Consider the following 19,983-nt stretch of genomic DNA (forward strand, 5'->3'; position numbering starts at 1 on the left):
TGATATCTCAAACTGATCATCGAACATCTCTCACTGTCTGTATTCAGTGTTCTGCAGTGGACTGACATACCCCATGATATCTCACATTGACCATGGACTGTCTCTCTCTGTCTGTACTCAGTGTACACCTGGAGACTGAAATCGCCCATGATCTCTCTCACTGCCCATCCAGTGTCTCTCATTATCTGCATTCAAGGTTCACCCGTGGACTGAGATACCCCGTGATAACTCACACTGAGCATCGACTGTCTCTCACTGTCTGTACTCAGCGTTCACCTGGGAATGAGATACCACATGATATCTCACATTGACAATCGTGTGTCTCTCACTGACTGTCCTCAGTGATCACCTGGGGACTGAGATACCCCTAATATATCACATTGAAAATCGAGTGTTTCTCAATGTCTGTACTCAGTGTTCACCTCTAGACTGAGATTCCCCATGATATCTCATACTGACTATCGAGTGTCTCTCACTGTCTGTACTCAGTGTTCACCTGGGGACTGAGCGTCCTCATGATATCTCACGTCGTCCATCGAGTGTCCCTCACTGTCTGCAATCAGTGTTAACCTGGGGAATGAGATACCCCTGATATCCCACTTTGACCATCGTGTGTCTCTCACTGCCTGTGCTCAGTGTTCACCTGGTGACTGAGATACCCCTGATATCTCACACTGACCATCGAGTGTGTCTCACTGTCTGTACTCAGTGTCAACCTGGGACTGAGACACCCAGTGATATCTCACACCGACCTTCGAGTGTCTCTCACTGTCAGTACTCAGTGTTCACGCGGGGAATGAGATACCCCCTGATATCTCACACTGACCATCGAGTGTCTCTCACTTTCTGTACTCAGTGTTCCCTTGTAGACTGAGATACAGCTTGATATGCAACGCAGACCATCGAACATTTCTCACTGTCTGTGCACTGTGTGCACCTGGGGACTGAGATACCCCATGATATCTCATACTGACCATCGACTGTCTCTCACTGTTTGTGCACAGTGTTCACCAGTGGATTGAGATACCCCATGATATCTCACATTGACCATTTCTCACTGTCTGTAATCAGTGTTCACCGGGGACTGAGATACCACATGATATCTCACATTGACAATCGTGTGTCTCTCACTGTCTGTGCTCAGTGTTCACCTGGTGACTGAGATACTCCGTGATATCTCACACTGACATTCGAACTTCTCTCACTCTCCGTACTCAGTGTTCCCTTGTAGACTGAGATACACCTTGATATGCAACGCAGACCATCGAACATTTCTCACTGTCTGTAATCAGTGTTCACCTGGGGACTGAGATACCCCTGATATCTCACACTGACCGTCGAGTGTCTCTCATTGTCTGTACTCAGTGTTCACCAGGGAATGAGATACCACATGATATCTCACATTGACAATCGTGTGTCTCTCACTGTCTGTGCTCAGTGTTCACCTGGTGACTGAGATACTCCGTGATATCTCACACTGTCCATCGAGTGTCTCTCACTGTCTGTAATCAGTGTTCACCTGGGGACTGAGATACCCCTGATATCTCACACTCACCGTCGAGTGTCTCTCACTGTCTGTACTCAGTGTTCACCTGGTGACTGAGATACTCCGTGATATCTCACACTGACCATCGAGTGTCTCTCACTCTCCGTACTCAGTGTTCCCCTCGGAACTGAGATAACCCATGATATCTCAAAATACCCAACGAGTGCCTCTCACTGCCTGTAATCAGTGTTCACCTGGGACTGAGATGCCCCATGATATCTCATACTGACCATCGAGTGACTCTCACTGTCTTTACTTCGTGTTCAGCCGTGGACTGAGATACCGCATGATATCTCACAATGACCATCGAATGTCTCTCACTGTCTGTACTCAGAGTTCACCTGCGGACTGAAATACCCCATGATATCTCTCACATACAATCGAGTGACTCTCACTGTCTTTACTTCGTGTTCAGCCGTGGACTGAGATACCCCATGATATCTCACACTGACCATCGAGTGTCTCTCACTGTCAGTACTCAGTTTTCACCCGGGGACTGAGATACCCCATGATATCGCACACAGATCATCGAACATATCGCACTGTCTGTAATCAGTGTTCACCTGCGGACTGAGATACTCCATGATATCTCACTCTGACCATAGAATGCCTCTCACTGTCTGTACTCAGTGTTAACCTAGAGACTGAGATACACCATGATATCTCACACTGACCATCGATTGTCTCTCACTGTCTGTACTCAGTGTTGCCTTGTGGACTGAGATCCCCGTGATATCTCACACAGACCATCGACTGTCTCTCACTGTCTGTAATCAGTGTTCACCTGGGGACTGAGAGTCCCCATGATATTTCACGTTGTCCATCGAGTGTCACTCACAGTCTGCAATCGGTGTTAACCTGGGGTCTGAGATACCCCTGCTATCTCACATTGACCATCGAGTGTCTCTCACTGTCTGTACTCAGTGTTCACCGGGGACTGAAATACCCATGATATCTCACGCTGACCATCGAGTGTCTCTCACTGTCTGAACTCAGTGTTCTCTTGTGGACTGCGATTCCCCTTGATATCTCGGACAGACCATCGAACATATCTCACTGTCTGTACACAGAGTTCCCCTGGGGACTGAGCTACCCCATGATATCTCAGACTGACCATCGATTGTCTCTCACTGTCTGTACTCAGTGTTTACCAGTGGACTGAGATACCCCATGATATCTCACACTGACCATTGAACATCTCCCACTGTCTGTACTCAGTGTTCACCCGGGGACTGTGATACCCCATGATATCTCAGACTGACCATCGAGTGTCTCTCAATGTCTGTACTCAGTGTTCTCTTGGGGACTGAGATACCCATGATGTCTCACACTGACCATCGAACATCTCTCACTGTCTGTACTCAGTGCTTACACGATAACTGAGATACACCATGATATCTCACACTGACCATCGAGTGTCTCTCACTGTCTGTACTCAGTGTTCTCTTGTCCACTGAGATACCCCGTGACATCTCACACAGACAATCGAACATATCTCACTGTCTTTACTCAGTGTTCACCTGCGGACTGAGATGCCCCATGATATCACACCCTAACCATAGAGTGCCTCTCACTGTCCGTACTCATTGTTCACTTGGGGACTGAGATACCCCGTGATATCTCACACTGACCATCGAGTGTCTCTCACTGTCTGTACTCAGTGTTAACACGGGAACTGAGATGCCCCATGATATCTCACACTGACCATCGCGTGTCTCTCACTGTCTGTACTCAGTGTTCACCTCGAGACTGAGGTACCCCGGGATATCTCACACAGACCATCGAGTGTCTCTCACTGTCTGTATTCAGTGTTCACCTGGGGATTGAGGTACCCCATGATGTCTGACACTGCCCATCGAGTGTCTCTCACTGTCTGTAGTCAGTGTTCTCTTGTCCACTGAGATAACCCTTGATATCTCTCACTGACCATAGATTGCCTCTCAGTGTCTGTACTCAGTGTTAAACTGGGGAATGAGATACCCCATGATATCTCACACTGCCCATCGAATATATCTCAATGTCTGTACTCTGTGTTGTCTTGGGGACTGAGATACCGCGTGATATCTTACACTGACATTCGAACATCTCTCACTCACTGTACTCAGTGTTCACCTGGGGATTGAGGTACCCCATGATGTCTGACACTGCCCAATGAGTGCCGCTCACTGTCTGTAATCAGTGTTCACCTGGGACTGAGATACCCCATGATATCTCACACTGACCATCCAGTGTCTCTCGCTGTCTGTACTCAGTGTTCACCTGGGACTGAGATACCCCATGATATCTCACACTGACCATCGAGTGTCTCTCGCTGTCTGTACTCAGTGTTCACCCGGGGACTGAGATACCCCATGATATCTCACACTGACCATCGAGTGTCTCTCACTGTCTGTACTCAGTGTTCACTCAGAGACTCAGATAAACCATGATATCTCACACTGACCTTCGAGTGTCTCTCACTGTCTGTAATCAGAGTTCACCTGGGGACTGAGAGACTTCATGATATCTCACGCTGACAATCGATTATCTCTCACTGTCTGTGCTCAGTGTTCACCTTGGGACTGAGATACCCCTGATATCTCACAATGACCATCCAACATCGTCCACTGTCCATACTCAGTGTTCACCCGGACACTGAGATCGCAAATGATTTCTCACACTGCCCACAGTGTCTCTCACTGTCTGTACTCAGTGTTCACCCGTGGACTGGGATCCCCCGTGATATCTCACACAGACCATCGAGTGTCACTCAATGTCTGTACTCATTGTTCTCTTGGGGACTGACATACCCCATGATATCTCACACAGCCCAACGAGTGCCTCTCACTGTCTGTATTCAGTGTTCTCCTGCGACTGAGATACTCCATAATATCTCACACTGACCATCGAGTGTCCCTCACTGTCTATACTCAGTGTTCACTCGGAGTCGCTGATACCCCATGATATCTTACACTGACCATTGAGTGTCTCTCACTGTCTGTAATCAGTGCTCACCTGGGGACTGAGAGACCCCATGATATCTCACGCTGACCATCGATTATCTCTCAATGTCTGTGCTCAGTGTTCACCTGGGGACTGAGATACTCCTGACATCTCACTCTGATCGTCAAGTGGTTCTCACTGTCTGTACTCAGTGTTCACCTGGGGACTGAGATACCCCAGATATTTCACACTGACCATCGAGTGCCTCTCACTCTCTGTACTCTGTGTTCACACGGGGACTGAGATACCCCGTGATATCTCACACTGACCTTCGAGTGTCTCTCACTGTCAGTACTCAGTGTTCACCCGGGGACTCAGATACCCCATGATATCTCACTCTGACCATAGACTGTCTCTCACTGCCAGTACTCATTCTTCACCTGGAGACTGAGATACCCCATGATATCTCACACTGACCATCGACTGTCTCTCACTGTCTGTACTCAGTGTTCACCCAGGCACTGAGATACCACAGGATATCTCACACTGACCATCGAGTGTCTCTCACTGTTTGTACTCAGTGTTCACCTGGGGACTGAGATACCCCTGATATCTCACACTGACCATCGAGTGTCTCTCACTGTCTGTACTCAGTGTTCACCTGGGGACTGAGATACCCCTGATATCTCACACTGACCATCGAGTGTCTCTCACTGTCTCTACTCAGTGTTCACCCGGGAATTGAGGTACCACATGTTATCTCACACTGAACATTTGCAGCTTTGCAACAAAAACAAGAAATGCTGGATTCACTCAGCAGGTCTGGCAGCATCTGTGGAAAGAGAAGCAGAGTTAACGTTTCGGGTCAGTGACCCTTCTTCGGGTCACTGACCCGAAACGTTAACTCTGCTTCTCTTTCCACAGATGCTGCCAGAGCTGCTGAGTGAATCCAGCATTTCTTGTTTTTGTTTCAGATTTCCAGCATCCGCAGTGTTTTGCTTTTCTATGCAGCTTTGCTGCTGGGATGAAGTTAAACTGAGATATTTGCTGCTTCCTGTTACCTGAGAGCTTATGGTTAAGCTAGAATAGAGAGGACTGTCTTTGAGCAGTGAGTGGAGGGGGGAGGTTGAGCTGGGAACCTGGTTTAGAGAAGTTGGAAATTTTCCAGCTTTAATCTGGGAGATTTTCTGTCAGGGTAGGAGTGTGAAACTGAGTTTATTGGTATTTTGGTTGGGTACAAGCCGCTGTGTAACATTACCTGTACTTTTTATTAACTTTCAACATATTTCTGTCACTCAGTCACAGACTCCGCAAACACTGACCCGTGTGTAAATCACACAGTCCTGGACCAGCCCTGGAGGAGCATCGATTGTACTGAGACTGAGTGCTCCGGGCAGAAGAAGTGTGATACAAATCTTGTTCAAGGGTGGTACAGATTTAAAAGGTAACTCTGAGAAGGGTGGTAAACAACAAGAGTAGAGCGGGGCTTAAAAACAGAGCGGGGCGGGTGAGGATTCACTCAGAAAGAGTGGCAGTCAATAAGGTCCGATTACTGATGAGAGAAATGAGTGACGTGGGGAGTGCAGCCAGACCCAAGGCCATGGCTCCACGGGTGACCCAGCTGTTTCGGGATTACAGCGAAGACTGGAAGAGCAACAGTGATAGGAGATGCCATCGTTGGGGGAATTGGCAAGCATTTCGGCTGCAGGTGTGAATCCAGGATGTTGTTTTATCTTCCTGGTGCCAGGGTCAAAGATGTCACTGAGCGGTGACAGAGCCCCCTGAGAGGGAAGGGTGAACAGCTAGCAGTCGTGGTCTGCATTGGCACCAATGAAATAGCTAGGAAGTGGGATGTGGTCCTGCAGTCAATATTCAGGGAGCTGGGTACGATATGAGCGAGAAGGACCTCAAAATTAGTCATCTCTTGATTACTCCCAGTACCATACACAAGTGAGTTTAGAAATAGGAGGATAGTGCAGATGAATGTGTGGCTGGAAAGATGGTGCAGGATGGAGGGCTTTAGATCCCTAGACACTGGGACCTGCTCTGGGGGAGATGGGAAGTGTACAGCAGGTATGAATTGCACCTAAATAGAGCTGGGACTGATTTCCTTGCAGGCCGATTTGCTCGTGCTATCGGCGACGGTTTAAACTCGCTTGGCAGGGGTATGGGAACCAGGAGGAATTATCAGAGAGGAATACCACAGTGCACAGAATACTGAGAGAGATATATAGCCATAGAGTAGGGAATAGTTAGTTATTAGGTGGGGTCAGAGTGAGGGAGAAAGTAACAAAGTCTAAATCAGTGTTAATTTGACTGTATGTGAATGCACAGAATGTGGTTAATAAGATTGGCATGTTACAGGCGCAGTCTGACTTGTGGAAATATGATGCTGTAGCTGTAACAGAGTCCTGGCTCTAAGAGGACAGAACTAAATGTTAAATATTCCTGGGTACAAGGTGTTGAAGATAGATATGAGATGAAGAAAAGGGGCAGGAGTGGCAGTATTGATTAAGGAGAGTATTGCGGTGTTGGAGAGAGAGGATGTCTCAAGGGGTCAAGGACAGAATCTATTTGGCTAGAGGTACAGAACAAAAAAAGGTGCAATTACGTTGCTCAGTGTAGTGTATGGGCTACCAATTAGTGGAAAGGAACTAATTTTCAAGGAAATTGCAGAGAGGTTCAAGGATTATCGAATAGTTATCATGGGGGACTTTCATTATCTGGAATATTGGCTGGGACAATAGTCGCATAAAAGGCAGTGAGGGGCAAGAGTTCCTAGAGTGTGTTCTGGAAAATGTTCTTCAACACTATGTTTCCAGTCCAAGGACCGGCGAGGCACTGCTGGACCTGGTTCTTGGGAATGAGGTGGACCAAGTAGATCAAATATCAGTAGGACAACATTTAGGGGACAGAGATCATTGTTTCATCATGTTTAGTTTGGCTGTGGAAAAGGACAAAGAACAATCTAGACTGAAACTAATTACTAGGGGGAAGACAACTTAAATTCGATAAGCATGAAGCTGGGGCAAATAAACTGGAATCAAAGGTTGGCAGGAAAACCGGTTGCTGAACAATTAGCTACTTTCCAAGAAGAGATAGTTCGGGCACAGTCAAGGTATGTTCCCTCGAAGGGGATCGATACGGTAAAAAAATCGAGAGCTCTCTGGGTGACGAAAGTGATAGAGATGACGATGAAGAAGAAAAAGCGTGCTTCTGATGGATGTCAGGCAGATAACACAATGGAGAACCAGGCTGAATATGGAAGGCTCAGAGGGGAAGTGAAAAATAAAATGGAGAAGCAAGAATGGAGTATGAAAAGAGACTGGAAGCGAACACAAAAGGGAATTCCAAAGTCTTCCATATGCATATAAATAGTAAACGGTTGGTAAAAAGAGGAGTAGGGCCGTAGAAAGGGGTTTTAAACATGGAGGAAGGGAGAATAGCTGAGGTATTAAATAAATACTTTGCACCTGTTGCTACCAAGGAAGAAGATGTTACCCAGGCCATAGTGAAACAGGAGGTAATTTTTAAAAATAGAATCATTCAGACTTGATGAGCAGGAGATATTAGATAGGGTTTCTGCACTTAAAGCTGATAAAGCACCAGGACAGGATGGGATGGATCCAAGGATCCTGAGGGAAGTGAGGGTGGAAATTCCGAAGGCACTGGCCACAACCTTTCAGTCTTCCTAAGACTCAGGAGTGTTGCCAGAGGACTGGATAATTGCAAATATTGTATCCTTGTTCAAAAAAGGGTGTAAAGATAAGCCCAGCAACTACATGCCAGTCAGTTTAACTTCTATCAAAAATAATTCGGGACGCAATTAATAGTCACATGGACAAATGCAGGTTAATTCCGGAAAGCCAGCACAAACTTGTTCAGGAAACATTATGTTTAACTAATATTCTGGAGCTTTTTTGAAGATGTAACACAAAGGGTTGATGAGGGCAATGCTGTTGATGTAGTGCACATGGACTTTCAAAAGGCATTTGATACAGTGCCACGCAGCAGACTTGTGAGCCAACTTGTAGCTCATGGAATAAAAGGGACGGTAGCAACATGGATAAAGAGTTGGTTGCATGGCCAAAAACAGAGAGTAGTGGTTAATGGATAAAAACAATATACTGCAGATGCTGGAAATCTGAACTAAAAACAGAAAGTGCTGGAAATACTCAGCAGGTCTGGCAGCATCTGTGGAGAGACAAGCAAAGTTAACGTTTCAGGTCAGTGACCGTTCATCAGAACTGGCAAAGGTGACAAAAGAATTCGGTTTTAAGCAAGTGAAGGGCGGGGCGGGGGATGACGGGGATAAGAACAAAAAGGAAGGTGTGTGATAGGACAGAGGGCAGGAGAGGTTAAACAACAAAGCTGTCATGGGACATAGGCAAAGAGTGTGTTAATGTTTGTGGTGAAATACAAAGCATTAGTCCAGAGAGAGTGGCAGAATAATGAGCAGCTCTGTCTACATAAAAAACAGGCATATGATGGAAGGTCACTGACTATTACTGAGTCTTGGTTGAGGGAAGGGCATGATTGGCAACTAAATATCCCAGGATATCGATGCTTCAGGCGGGATAGAGAGGGAGATAAAAGGGGTGGAGGAGTTGCATTACTGGTCAAAGAGGATGTCAGCTGTGCTGAAGGAGGGCACCATGGAGGACTCGAGCAGTGAGGCAATATGGGCAGAACTCAGAAATAGGAAGGGTGCGGTAACAATGTTGGGGCTGTGCTCCAGGCCTTCCAACAGCGAGCGTGAGATAGAGGTACAAATATGTAAACAGATTATGGAAAGATGTCGGAGCAACAGGGTGGTTGTGATGGGAGATTTTAATTTTCCCTACATTGACTGGGATTCACTTAGTGTTAGAATTCTAGATGGAGCAGAATTTGTAAGAAGCATCCAGGAGGGTTGTCTAGAGCAGTATGTAAATAGTCCAACTCGGGAAGGGGCCATACTGGACCTGGTGTTGGGGAATGAGCCCGGCCAGGTGGTTGAAGTTTCAGTAGGGGACTACTTTGGGATTAGTGATCACAATTCCGTAAGTTTTAGAATACTCATGGACAAAGACGAGAGTGGTCCAAAAGGAAGAGTGCTAAATTGGGGGAAGGCCAACTATACCAAAATTCGGCAGGAGCTGGGGAATGTAGATTGGGAGCAGCTGTTTGAAGGTAAATCCACACTTGATATGTGGGAGTCTTTTAAAGGGAGGTTGATTAGCGTGCAGGAGAGACATGTTCCTGTGAAAATGAGGGATAGAAATGGCAAGATTAGGGAACCATGGATGACAGGTGAAATTGTGAGACTAGCTAAGAGGAAAAAGGAAGCATCCATAAGGTCTAGGAGGCTGAAGAAAGACGAAGCTTTGAAAGAATATCGGGAATGTAGGACCAATCTGAAACGAGGAATTAAGAGGGCTAAAAGGGGTCATGAAATATCTTTAGCAAGCAGGGTTAAGGAAAATCCCAAAGCCTTTTATTCATATATAAGGAGCAAGAGGGTAACTAGAGAAAGGATTGGTCCACTCAAGGACAAAGCAGGAAAGTTATGCGTGGAGTCAGAGAAAATGGGTGAGATTCTAAACGAGTACTTTGCATCGGTATTCACCGAGGAGAGGGACATGACAGATGTTGATGTTAGGGACAGATGTTTAATTACTCTAGGTCAAGTTGGTATAAGGAGGGTGGAAGTGTTGGGTATTCTAAAAGGCATTAAGGTGGACAAGTCCCCAGGTCCGTATAGGATCTATCCCAGGTTAGTGAGGGAAGCGAGAGAGGAAATAGCTGGGGCCTTAACAGATATCTTTGCAGCATCCTTAAACACAGGTGAGGTCCCAGAGGACAGGGGAACTGCTAATGTTGTCCCCTTGTTTAAGAAGGGTAGCAGGGATAATCCAGGTAATTATAGGCCGGTGAGCCTGAAGTCAGTGGTAGGGAAGCTGCTGGAGAAGATACTGAGGGATAGGATCTATTCCCATCTGGAAGAAAATGGTCTTATCAGTGATAGGCAACATGGTTTTGTGCAGGGAAGATCATGTCTTACCAACTTAATAGAATTCTTTGAGGAAGTGACAAAGTTGATTGATGAGGGAAGGGCTGTCGATGTCATATACATGGACTTCAGTAAGGCGTTTGATAAGGTTCCCCATGGTAGGCTGATGGAGAACGTGACGTCGCATGGGGTCCAGGGTGTACTAGCTAGATGGATAAAGAACTGGCTGGGCAACAGGAGACAGAGAGTAGCAGTGGAAGGGAGTTTCTCAAAATGGAGACGTGTGACCAGTGGTGTTCCACAGGGATCCGTGCTGGGACCACTGTTGTTTGTGATATACATAAATGATTTGGAGGAAAGTATAGGTGGTCTGATTAGCAAGTTTGCAGACGACACTAAGATTGGTGGAGTAGCAGATAGTGAAGGGGACTGTCAGAGAATACAGCAGAATATAGATAGATTGGAGAGTTGGGCAGAGAAATGGCAGATGGAGTTCAATCAGGGCAAATGCGAGGTGATGCATTTTGGAAGATCCATTTCAAGAGTGAACTATACAGTAAATGGAAAAGTCCTGGGGAAAATTGATGTACAGAGAGATTTGGGTGTTCAGGTCCATTGGTCCCTGAAGGTGGCAACGCAGGTCAATAGAGTGGTCAAGAAGGCATACGGCATGCTTTCCTTCATCGGACAGGGTATTGAGTACAAGGATTGGCAGGTCATGTTACAGTTGTATAAGACTTTGGTTCGGCCACATTTGGAATACTGCGTGCAGATCTGGTCGCCACATTACCAAAAGGATGTAGATGCTTTGGAGAGGGTGCAGAGGAGGTTCACCAGGATGTTGCCTGGTATAGAGGGCGCAAGCTATGAAGAGAGGTTGAGTAGATTAGGATTATTTTCATTTGAAAGACGGAGGTTGAGGGGGGACCTGATTGAGGTGTACAAAAGCATGAGAGGTATAGACAGGATGGATAGCAAGAAGCTTTTTCCCAGCGTGGGGGACTCAATTACTAGGGGTCACGAGTTCAAAGTGAGAGAGGAAAAGTTTAGGAAGGAAAATGCGTGGAACGTTCTTTACGCAGAGAGTGGTGGGTGCCTGGAATGCGTTGCCAGCGGAGGTGGTAGACGCGGGCACGATAGCATCTTTAAAGATGTATCTAGACAGATACATGAATGGGCAGGAAGCAAAGAGATACAGACCCTTAGAAAATAGGCGACATGTTTAGATGGAGGATCTGGATTGGCGCAGGCTTGGAGGGCCGATGGGCCTGTTCCTGTGCTGTACTTTTATTTGTTCTTTGTTCTTTGACCTGAAACATTAACTCTGCTTTCTCTCCACAGATGCTGCCAGATCTACTGAGTATTTCCTGCATTTTCTATTATGATTAGTGATTAATGATTGTTTTTCAGGCTGGAGGAAGGTTTGTCGTGAAGTTCCCCAGGGATCAGTATTGGACCCTTGCTTTCCTTGCTATATACTAAAGACTTAGACCTTGGTGTGCAGGGCACCATTTCAATATTTGTGGGTGATACGAAACTTGGAAGGATCGTGAAATATGAGGAGGATAGTGTAGAACTTCAAAAGGGCATAGATAGGTGGAATGGGGGACAAGTGGCACATGAAGTTCAATGCAGCGAAGATTCATTTTAGTAGGAGAAACATGGAGATACAATGAAAAATGAAGGGTACAATTCTAAAGGGGGTGCATAAGCAGAGGGACCTGGGTGTATATGTGCATAAATCAATGAAGTTGGCGAGACAGGTTGAGAGCGTGGTTAAATAAAGCCTGCAGAATCCTGGGCTTTATGAACAGGGGCTTAGAGTACAAGAGCAAGGAGGTTAAGTTGAACATGCATAAGACACTAGTTTGGTCTCAGCTGGAATATTGCGTCCAATTCTGGGCACCGCAATTTGGGAAAGACGCGGGGGCATTGGAGAGAGTATGGAAAAAATTCACAAGAATGGTTCCAGGGATGAGAAACTTCAGTTATGAAGATAGATTGGAGAAGTTAGGACTTTTGCCCTGAGGGAAAAGAAGGCTGAGGGGTGATTTGGTGGAGGCACTCAAAATCATGAGGGGTCTGGACAGAGTAGATACAGTGAAACTGTTCCCACTCGTGAAAGGATCGAGAACGAGAGGGCACAGATTTAAAGTATTTGGTAAGAGACAAAAAACCTTTTCACGTAGCGAGTGGTTAAGGTCTGGAATGGGCTACCTGGGAAGTGGTGGAGGCAGGTTCAATTGAAGTATTCAAAAGGGAATTAGACAGTTATATGGAAAGGAAGAATGTGCAGGGTTACGGGGAGAAGGCGGGATGGAACAGAACAAATTGTTCATTCAGAGAGCCTGTGCGGACACGATAGGCCGAATGGCCTCCTTCTGCATTGTAACGATTCTGTGATTCTGTGATTACAGGTGTAATTTCAGGTGAAATGATCAATAGGGAGGAGTAAGTGATTTGCCCCAGTTTCTGGTACTCTCTGCCGCTACCAGTCTCTCTAACAGTTAATAATTACCATCCGTTCAGGGACTGACTCTGTGATTGTTGTTGCAGTTCTGGTGGATGGAAGATTCCAGAGACTGTTGTTCCAGCGCGCCAGTGCTCCACATATGGCACAGGCTGGTTACAGGGTATTGTCAGATTTTATCATATCAGATTTACATTCACTGTCCAGCACTGCTCACATCGGTTACATTCTTCAATATTTATAAACTCTCATTTCAGGTTCCCATCCCAGTGTGGGACAAGGGGAAGTAATGGGGACCATTTGTTTTAACTGGAATGAAAATCGCTGCCATTGGACACAGGAGATAAGCATCAAAAACTGCAGCAGTTATTTCGTTTATGAGCTGAAGCCTCCACCCGGCTGTGACGCTGCTTATTGTACAGGTAGATTGCTGTTTCTATATGGCCCAGTTGGGTGATTCTAGTATGTCCCGTGTCACCCACAGAAATAAGACTGTTGACTTGCTCTCCTTATTGTAAGGGACACAGTGAATAAAGGATCTGTAGCACAATGTGAACTTTTCACTGAAGCTCTCGGGAACTGAATCAGATGATGCTGTCTGGAGAGAGGGCTGGAATGTCTCGGGATTTTTCCGTCAGGATTGTACTTTAGGTTCTCAGATGAGTGTCGGACATAGCAGCAGGGTCCTGATGGACTGGAGCTGGAGCAGGAACAGGGAGAGATCTTTGCACACCAAACTCCCTCTCCGGTGCCCATGGATCGTGAAGGTTCCAGGGTGCAGGGCTGTACCTGTATGCTCCCTTTCCCGTGCCCATTGATCGTGAGAAGAGTACGAAAACATGAATAGGGAAAGCAGGAGTGTGAGATATAATAGAGCATTTCAGAGAGAAAGTGAAAGAGAGGAAGGGAATTCAAATTAAGAGAGATGGAACGAGTACAAGAGGGTAGTCTTGACTCAAGGGAACATTATGGCCAGGAAGAATCTTAATCCAGCGCAGGACCCAGTGAAAAGCTGTTTAAATTTATACAAGCTCTCCCTAAGTTTGAGGAAAGGGAAGTAGAGGCATTTTTTTTTAAATAGCCAAACGAATGAAATGGCCAAAGGAAAGCTGGATACTGCTTGTGCAAAACAGGTTAATGGGCAGAGCTCATGAGCTTTATGCCATGTTTCCTGAAGAGGCTTCTGCAGGTTATGAGATGACAAAAAATGCTATTCTCGATGCGTCTGAGTTAGTCCCTGGAGCTTCCTGACAGAAGTTTTGTTACCTCCAGAGATTGGCTGGGCAGACTTATATAAAATTTTATAGGGCAAAGAAAATTAATTTGTATCATTGGATACGGGCAGTAAAGATAGAAGCCACGTATGAGAACCTAAGTGAACTAATTCTCCTGGAAGAATTTAATGTTCACTCACTCCAGTCGTGAGAACTCATGTAGATAACCTGAAAGTTTTAAAAGCCAGGCAAACAGTGGAAAGTGCTGATGATTTTCAGCTTGTGAATAAGCTAATACCCTTTGTCTGTCAGCACCACAGACCCGAGAAGCATAGAGGGTGCAAGAGTGAAAGGGAGGAAGTATTCGGGGACAAGAAGGAACAGCTGGTAACGCCCCAGGATCCCCTCTTCAGGCCAGAAAGGAAGGTGCTGAGGGTAGGAGTGAAGTCCACAAGCCGAAGTGTTATCATTGCCACAGGGTGGGACAGCTTCGCTTAGAATGCTGGAAGTTGCGATGTAAACCCAAAGGACTTGTTGGGGTAAACAAAGCTAATGCAGAGACAGGGGCTCGGACTGAGAGTACAGCAGAGCAGGCTGTAGCTTTAACGGCAGCTGTAAAAAGCAGATGCAAAAAAAAGTGAGTGTGGGGGTTGAGAATAGGTACCTGGAAGTTATTATAAATACTTGTCTGAAGGAAAAGCAACTCTATACCCCTCAAGTGAGGAAGGCAAACCTATCGTTATACTTCGGGTTACAGGAGCAACCCAAACTCTTTTGCTGGGGGATGGTATAACCTTTCCACCAGAGAGCGCACTGAATGCTAAAGCTTTAGTTAATGGTATTGGCGGGGAGCATATACCCTTCCGTTGTATCATGTGCACCTGGGGTGCAAGCTAATGTTGGGGAAGGTAACTGTCGTACTTGTCCATAGATTGCTGGGAGACGGAATTGACCTACCCCTGGGGAATGGTTTGGCCGGAGAAGGAATATCAGCTTCTTCCATAGTCAAAGGGAAACCATGTGAAGTTAGAGAAACATATCAATTACAGGAACAAGTTCTAGGAATATTTCCTGCGTGAGTAGTAACCCGAGCAAGTTCCATTGTCGGAGATAACATTGGCACCACAAACAGATAGCTGGGTATCTGAAACTTTCCTTGGGGATTTAGATAATTCAACTGAGATGTTTAACAAATCATCTATAAAGGCAGCACAGCAAGCTGATCCAGAGTTACATGGAATAACAGAGTCGGCTCTGACAGAATCAGAGACAAAATGAGTTCCAGAAGGCTATTATGCTGAAGACAGGGTTCTTAGGAGGAAATGGAGACCACCTCATGGACTTGTGGAAAACTGGAAGGTTGTTCAAAAGGTAGTGGTGCCACCTAAATATCGCCAGGAATTATTAGGGTTGGCAAAAGACATTTTACGAGCATGACACATGGCATCTGCAAGACCAAATCACAAAAAAGGCAACATTACTACTGGTCAGGCCTTGAAAAGGACGTAAGACAGTTTTTTAGGACATGCCAGACGTGACAAATGGTGGGAAAACTGTAACCTATCATAAAACCGGCACTCCTAATTCCCCTATCAGTTATTGAGTAGGGTATTGGTAGATTTTGTAGGGCCATTGCCAAAAACAAAATCAGGACAGCAATATATACTTACTATCATGGATATGGCTACTCAATCCAAGAGGCCATTCCCTTGAGGACAATTACTCCTAAAGTAGTAGTAGGAAAGTTAACCCAATTCTTTACGAGATATGGATTACAACTTGAAGTTCAATCGAATCAAGGTTCTAATTTCATGTCGAAGATATTTCAAGAAGTCATGGTTAATTTGGACATCAAACAGTTAAAATCTTCAGCATATCACCCACAGACACAGGGAGCTCCAGAAAGGTACCATCAAACTCTCCAAACAATAATTCGAGCATACTGTCATGAATTCGCCATGATTTGGATTACTTTAATTTGCCAGGAGAGATTCACCAAATGGGTCTACAGATTTCAGCCTTTTCGAATTGGTTTATGGACATGAAATAAGAGATCCTCTAAAACACATCAAAGACAGGTTCTCAGAGTGAAGGGATGAATCTTCAATACTAGACCATGTATCTGTGTTCTGGGAAAAGCTCACAGATCTTGCAATGTGGCTCAGGAACACCTTAAAGCATCCCAAGCCAATACGACAAAACGTTTAGATCCGAAATTTTCAACCCAGGGCTGAAATATTAATATTATTACCATTGCAGGGCGAAGTATTAAAAGCTCGGTTCAGTGATCTGTATAAAGTGGTCAAAATAATAATTAAGGTAAATTGCTTGATTGACATCCGTGACCACCAGAAAAAGGGCTTGTGTCATATCAATATATGAAAACAAAATTATCACAGGGAGGAGGATAAACCAGTTGTCATCCTAGGCCCCCACCTGCTATAAATGAGGCACATTAATGTTGTCATGAACATTGATTTTAAACTGTTACTGGAGTGAAGAAAGGACTTGTTCAGCAGATCGGCCGTGCCTGGAAAAGACATTTGCATATTAACAGGTGGTGATTGGAAGGACAAAGGGCCATTCCCTAACACATTCAACCCACAATGGTCCTTGATCACCAGGTATTGTGTGTAAGAGGAGCATTCCAGAGGCTGCTGCAATCCAAGACGTGGTCAGATCAATTAATCACATGACTAACCAGCTTGGCAACCGGGATTTTTCTGAATTGTACAACCAGTTTGAACTCAGCGAGCATGTCCGTTTGCCACTGGTGTGAGAAGATCGCTCCTGGCTGGCTTGCCACAGCCTCTCCTGTCTGCCTGCTCCCATCTCTTTCTCACAGAACTCCAAATCCACTGAAGATGCATGAACGACAAGAGAGAAAAGTCTCCTACAGCGAACAAGGTTTAAGAAGAATACTTGGCCCCAACAAAAAGCAAGACCTGCCAACAATCAAGGACTCTACAGTGAGCTCGCAGAACCATAACACAAAAAACTTCTTCAGATTTTGCCTCAAACTTTTCCACTTTATTCACTCTCTTTCTGTCTCTCTCTGCATGTGGGTATTGCATGTGTGTGTTAGTATGGGCGCGTCCAGTATCCCATGGCATTAACCGAATTAGAGGTTAAGTTTCAGTTTAATACAATTTCACTTTTCTTCTTTAAAGCTGAGAAAACCTGTTGTGCAGGTTTATTTGCCTTATAATTGGAAAGCAGTGAAAAATTATTCACCAAGGGGGAGCTGAAAACATAGTGTTTTTTTAAAAGTAAACCTGTTACAGAAAGTCAAGGTGAAGGTTAATAGGGAACCCTAGACCTCTTTCTCCTGTAAGAGTACAGATATGTCAGGTAATGGGGAATGTTGAGAAGGAAAAGAATAGAGACGATGAGGCAGAAGGAGGCCTCGAGAATTCTCAGATTGAACCTCCTACTATCCGGTTAGATAATACAGAATGTCTACGAAAATTGGACAACATGCTTTCGTACTTACATGCAGAACAACGAGGCTACTCACAACATTTAAAAGAGTCTGTAGGGATAAGCCAGGATATATAACCTTAGCCACAGATGATGTGGATGCTCATCAGTTCCTTTAAAACAGTATCCATACTGCGTAAGTCCAGGCAAACAGGCCTAAGTAAAAACAGCACAGTGGCGCAGTGGTTAGCACCGCAGCCTCACAGCTCCAGGGACCCGGGTTCAATTCCGGGTACTGCCTGTGTGGAGTTTGCAAGTTCTCCCTGTGTCTGCGTGGGTTTTCTCCGGGTGCTCCGGTTTCCTCCCACAAGCCAAAAGACTTGCAGGTTGATAGGTAAATTGGCCATTATAAATTGTCACTAGTATAGGTAGGTGGTAGGGAAATATAGGGACAGGTGGGGATGTTTGGTAGGAATATAGGATTCATATAAATGGGTGGTTGATGTTCGGCACAGACTCGGTGGGCCGAAGGGCCTGTTTCAGTGCTGTATCTCTAATCTAAAATCTAATACATGTTGGAGAACAACTTACTTGAATCTAGTCAAAGCAGCTGGAGTTCACCAATGGTATTAGTGCCGAAACCTAATGGGTCGATCAGACTTTGCATAGACTACAGAAAAGTCAGTGCAGTAACAAAGGCAGACTTCTACCCAATCCTAACTTCGAAGACTGTATTGACAGAATGGGCAGTGCCATATTTCTTATAAAGATAGATCAGTTAAAGGGATACTACCAAGTTCCTTTGACACCTCGAGCAAAAGAAATGTCAGCTTTTGTCACACCAGATGGTGTTTATCAGTGCTGAGAAATGCCATTACAGTAACCATACAGTAACCCTAGGAAGGAACACTTAAAACGCTGTTTAAAAAATTAAAAGCCGCTGATTTGGTGGTAAGTCTGGCAAAAAGTGAATTCGCAAAGTATGAGTGACCGACCTTGGACATATAGTAGTTGTGCTGCCAAGAACTGCAAATGTGCAAGCATTAGTGGAGTTCCCTATCCCTAAAACTAAGCGTGAAATCATGAGGTTTTTGGGTATATATGACCCAGGAAAAGAGGAGTTGTTACTATCTGTGGAGGAAGACTATTTTGATGAAAGGAAGCCATTGCATTCAAAAGGTGGTAGATTCCTATTGCCTCTAGTCTCTGGAGATCCCAGCTATTCACAATATATATTAATTATATAGATGAGGGAATTAAATGCACTATATCCAAGTTTGCAGATGACACAGAGCTGGGTGGGAGTACGAGCTGTGAGGATGATGTGAGCAGATTTGGACAGGTTGAGTCAGTGGGCAAATAATGGCAGATGCAGTATAATGTGGATAAATGTGAGGTTATCCACTTTGGTGTCAAAAACAGAAATGCAGATTATTATCTGAACGGTGATAGACTGGGAAAGGGGGAGGTGCAGCGAGACCTGGGTGTCCTAGTGCACCAGTCGCTGAAAGTAAGCATGCAGGTGCAGCAGGCAGTTAAGAAGACAAATGGTATGTTGGCCTTCACAGCGAGAGGATTCGTGTACAGGAGCAAGGATGTATTGCTGCAGTTATACAGTGCCATGGTGAGACCACATCCGGAGTATTTTATCCAGTTTTGGTCCCCTTATCTTGGGAAGGATGTTCTTGCTATAAGGGAGTGCAGCGAAGGTTCACCAGAATGATTCCTGGGATGGCAGGACTGACGTAGAAAGAGAGATTAGGTCGATTAGGCTTGTATTCACTAGAGTTTAGAAGAACGAGAGGGGGTATCAATAGAAGCCTACAAAATTCTAACAGGACTGTACAGACTAGATGCAGGAAGGATGTTCCCAATGGCGGGGGGAGTCCAGGACCAGGGGTCACAGTCTAAGGATAAAGGGCAAACCCATTTAGGAATGAGATGTGGAGGGTGGTGACCTGAGGAATTCTCTGCCACAGAAAGCAGTTGAGGCCAAATCATTAAATATATTCAAAAAAGAGCTAGATATAGTACTTCGGGCTAAAGGAATCAAGGAATATGGGGAGAAAGCGGGAACAGACTACTGATTTGGATAATCAGCCATGATCGTATTAAATGGCGGTGCAGCCTCGAAGGGCTGAATGGACTACTCCTGCTCCAGCTTTCTATATTTCTATGATGAATCCCTGCCTCAAGAGCGATTCCTGATGCACCCTGTGTTTTGGGAGATCCTGAAATCGCAAGAAAGAATCCATTGCTGGACTGATACTTCAAAACCCAAGTGCACGTGTTGCTGCACCCTTTTCTGAAAGACCTGTGTGACGCCTGCTGCAGACAAATTGCTTTGAACGCCTATCCATCATAGACTGCTCAACAAACTCGCCTGGAGAGACTTCGAGTGGCATCTGGCTATTTGACT

General features: G+C 45.4%; 1 protein-coding gene across 1 annotated transcript in view; it reads left to right on the forward strand.

The window, feature by feature from the left end:
• The window catches only part of LOC137366907 (uncharacterized), a 160,217-nt gene that overhangs the window by 117,534 nt on the left and 22,700 nt on the right, over positions 1–19,983 (forward strand). The window contains exons 5-7 of the mRNA XM_068028462.1: positions 5,768–5,912; positions 13,017–13,093; positions 13,188–13,352. Coding sequence (XP_067884563.1) covers positions 5,768–5,912; positions 13,017–13,093; positions 13,188–13,352 — 387 coding nt within the window. The remainder of the gene's footprint in view (positions 1–5,767; positions 5,913–13,016; positions 13,094–13,187; positions 13,353–19,983) is intronic.

This window comes from Heterodontus francisci, unplaced genomic scaffold, assembly GCF_036365525.1.
Source record: "Heterodontus francisci isolate sHetFra1 unplaced genomic scaffold, sHetFra1.hap1 HAP1_SCAFFOLD_500, whole genome shotgun sequence".
Taxonomy (NCBI): Eukaryota; Metazoa; Chordata; class Chondrichthyes; order Heterodontiformes; family Heterodontidae; genus Heterodontus; species Heterodontus francisci.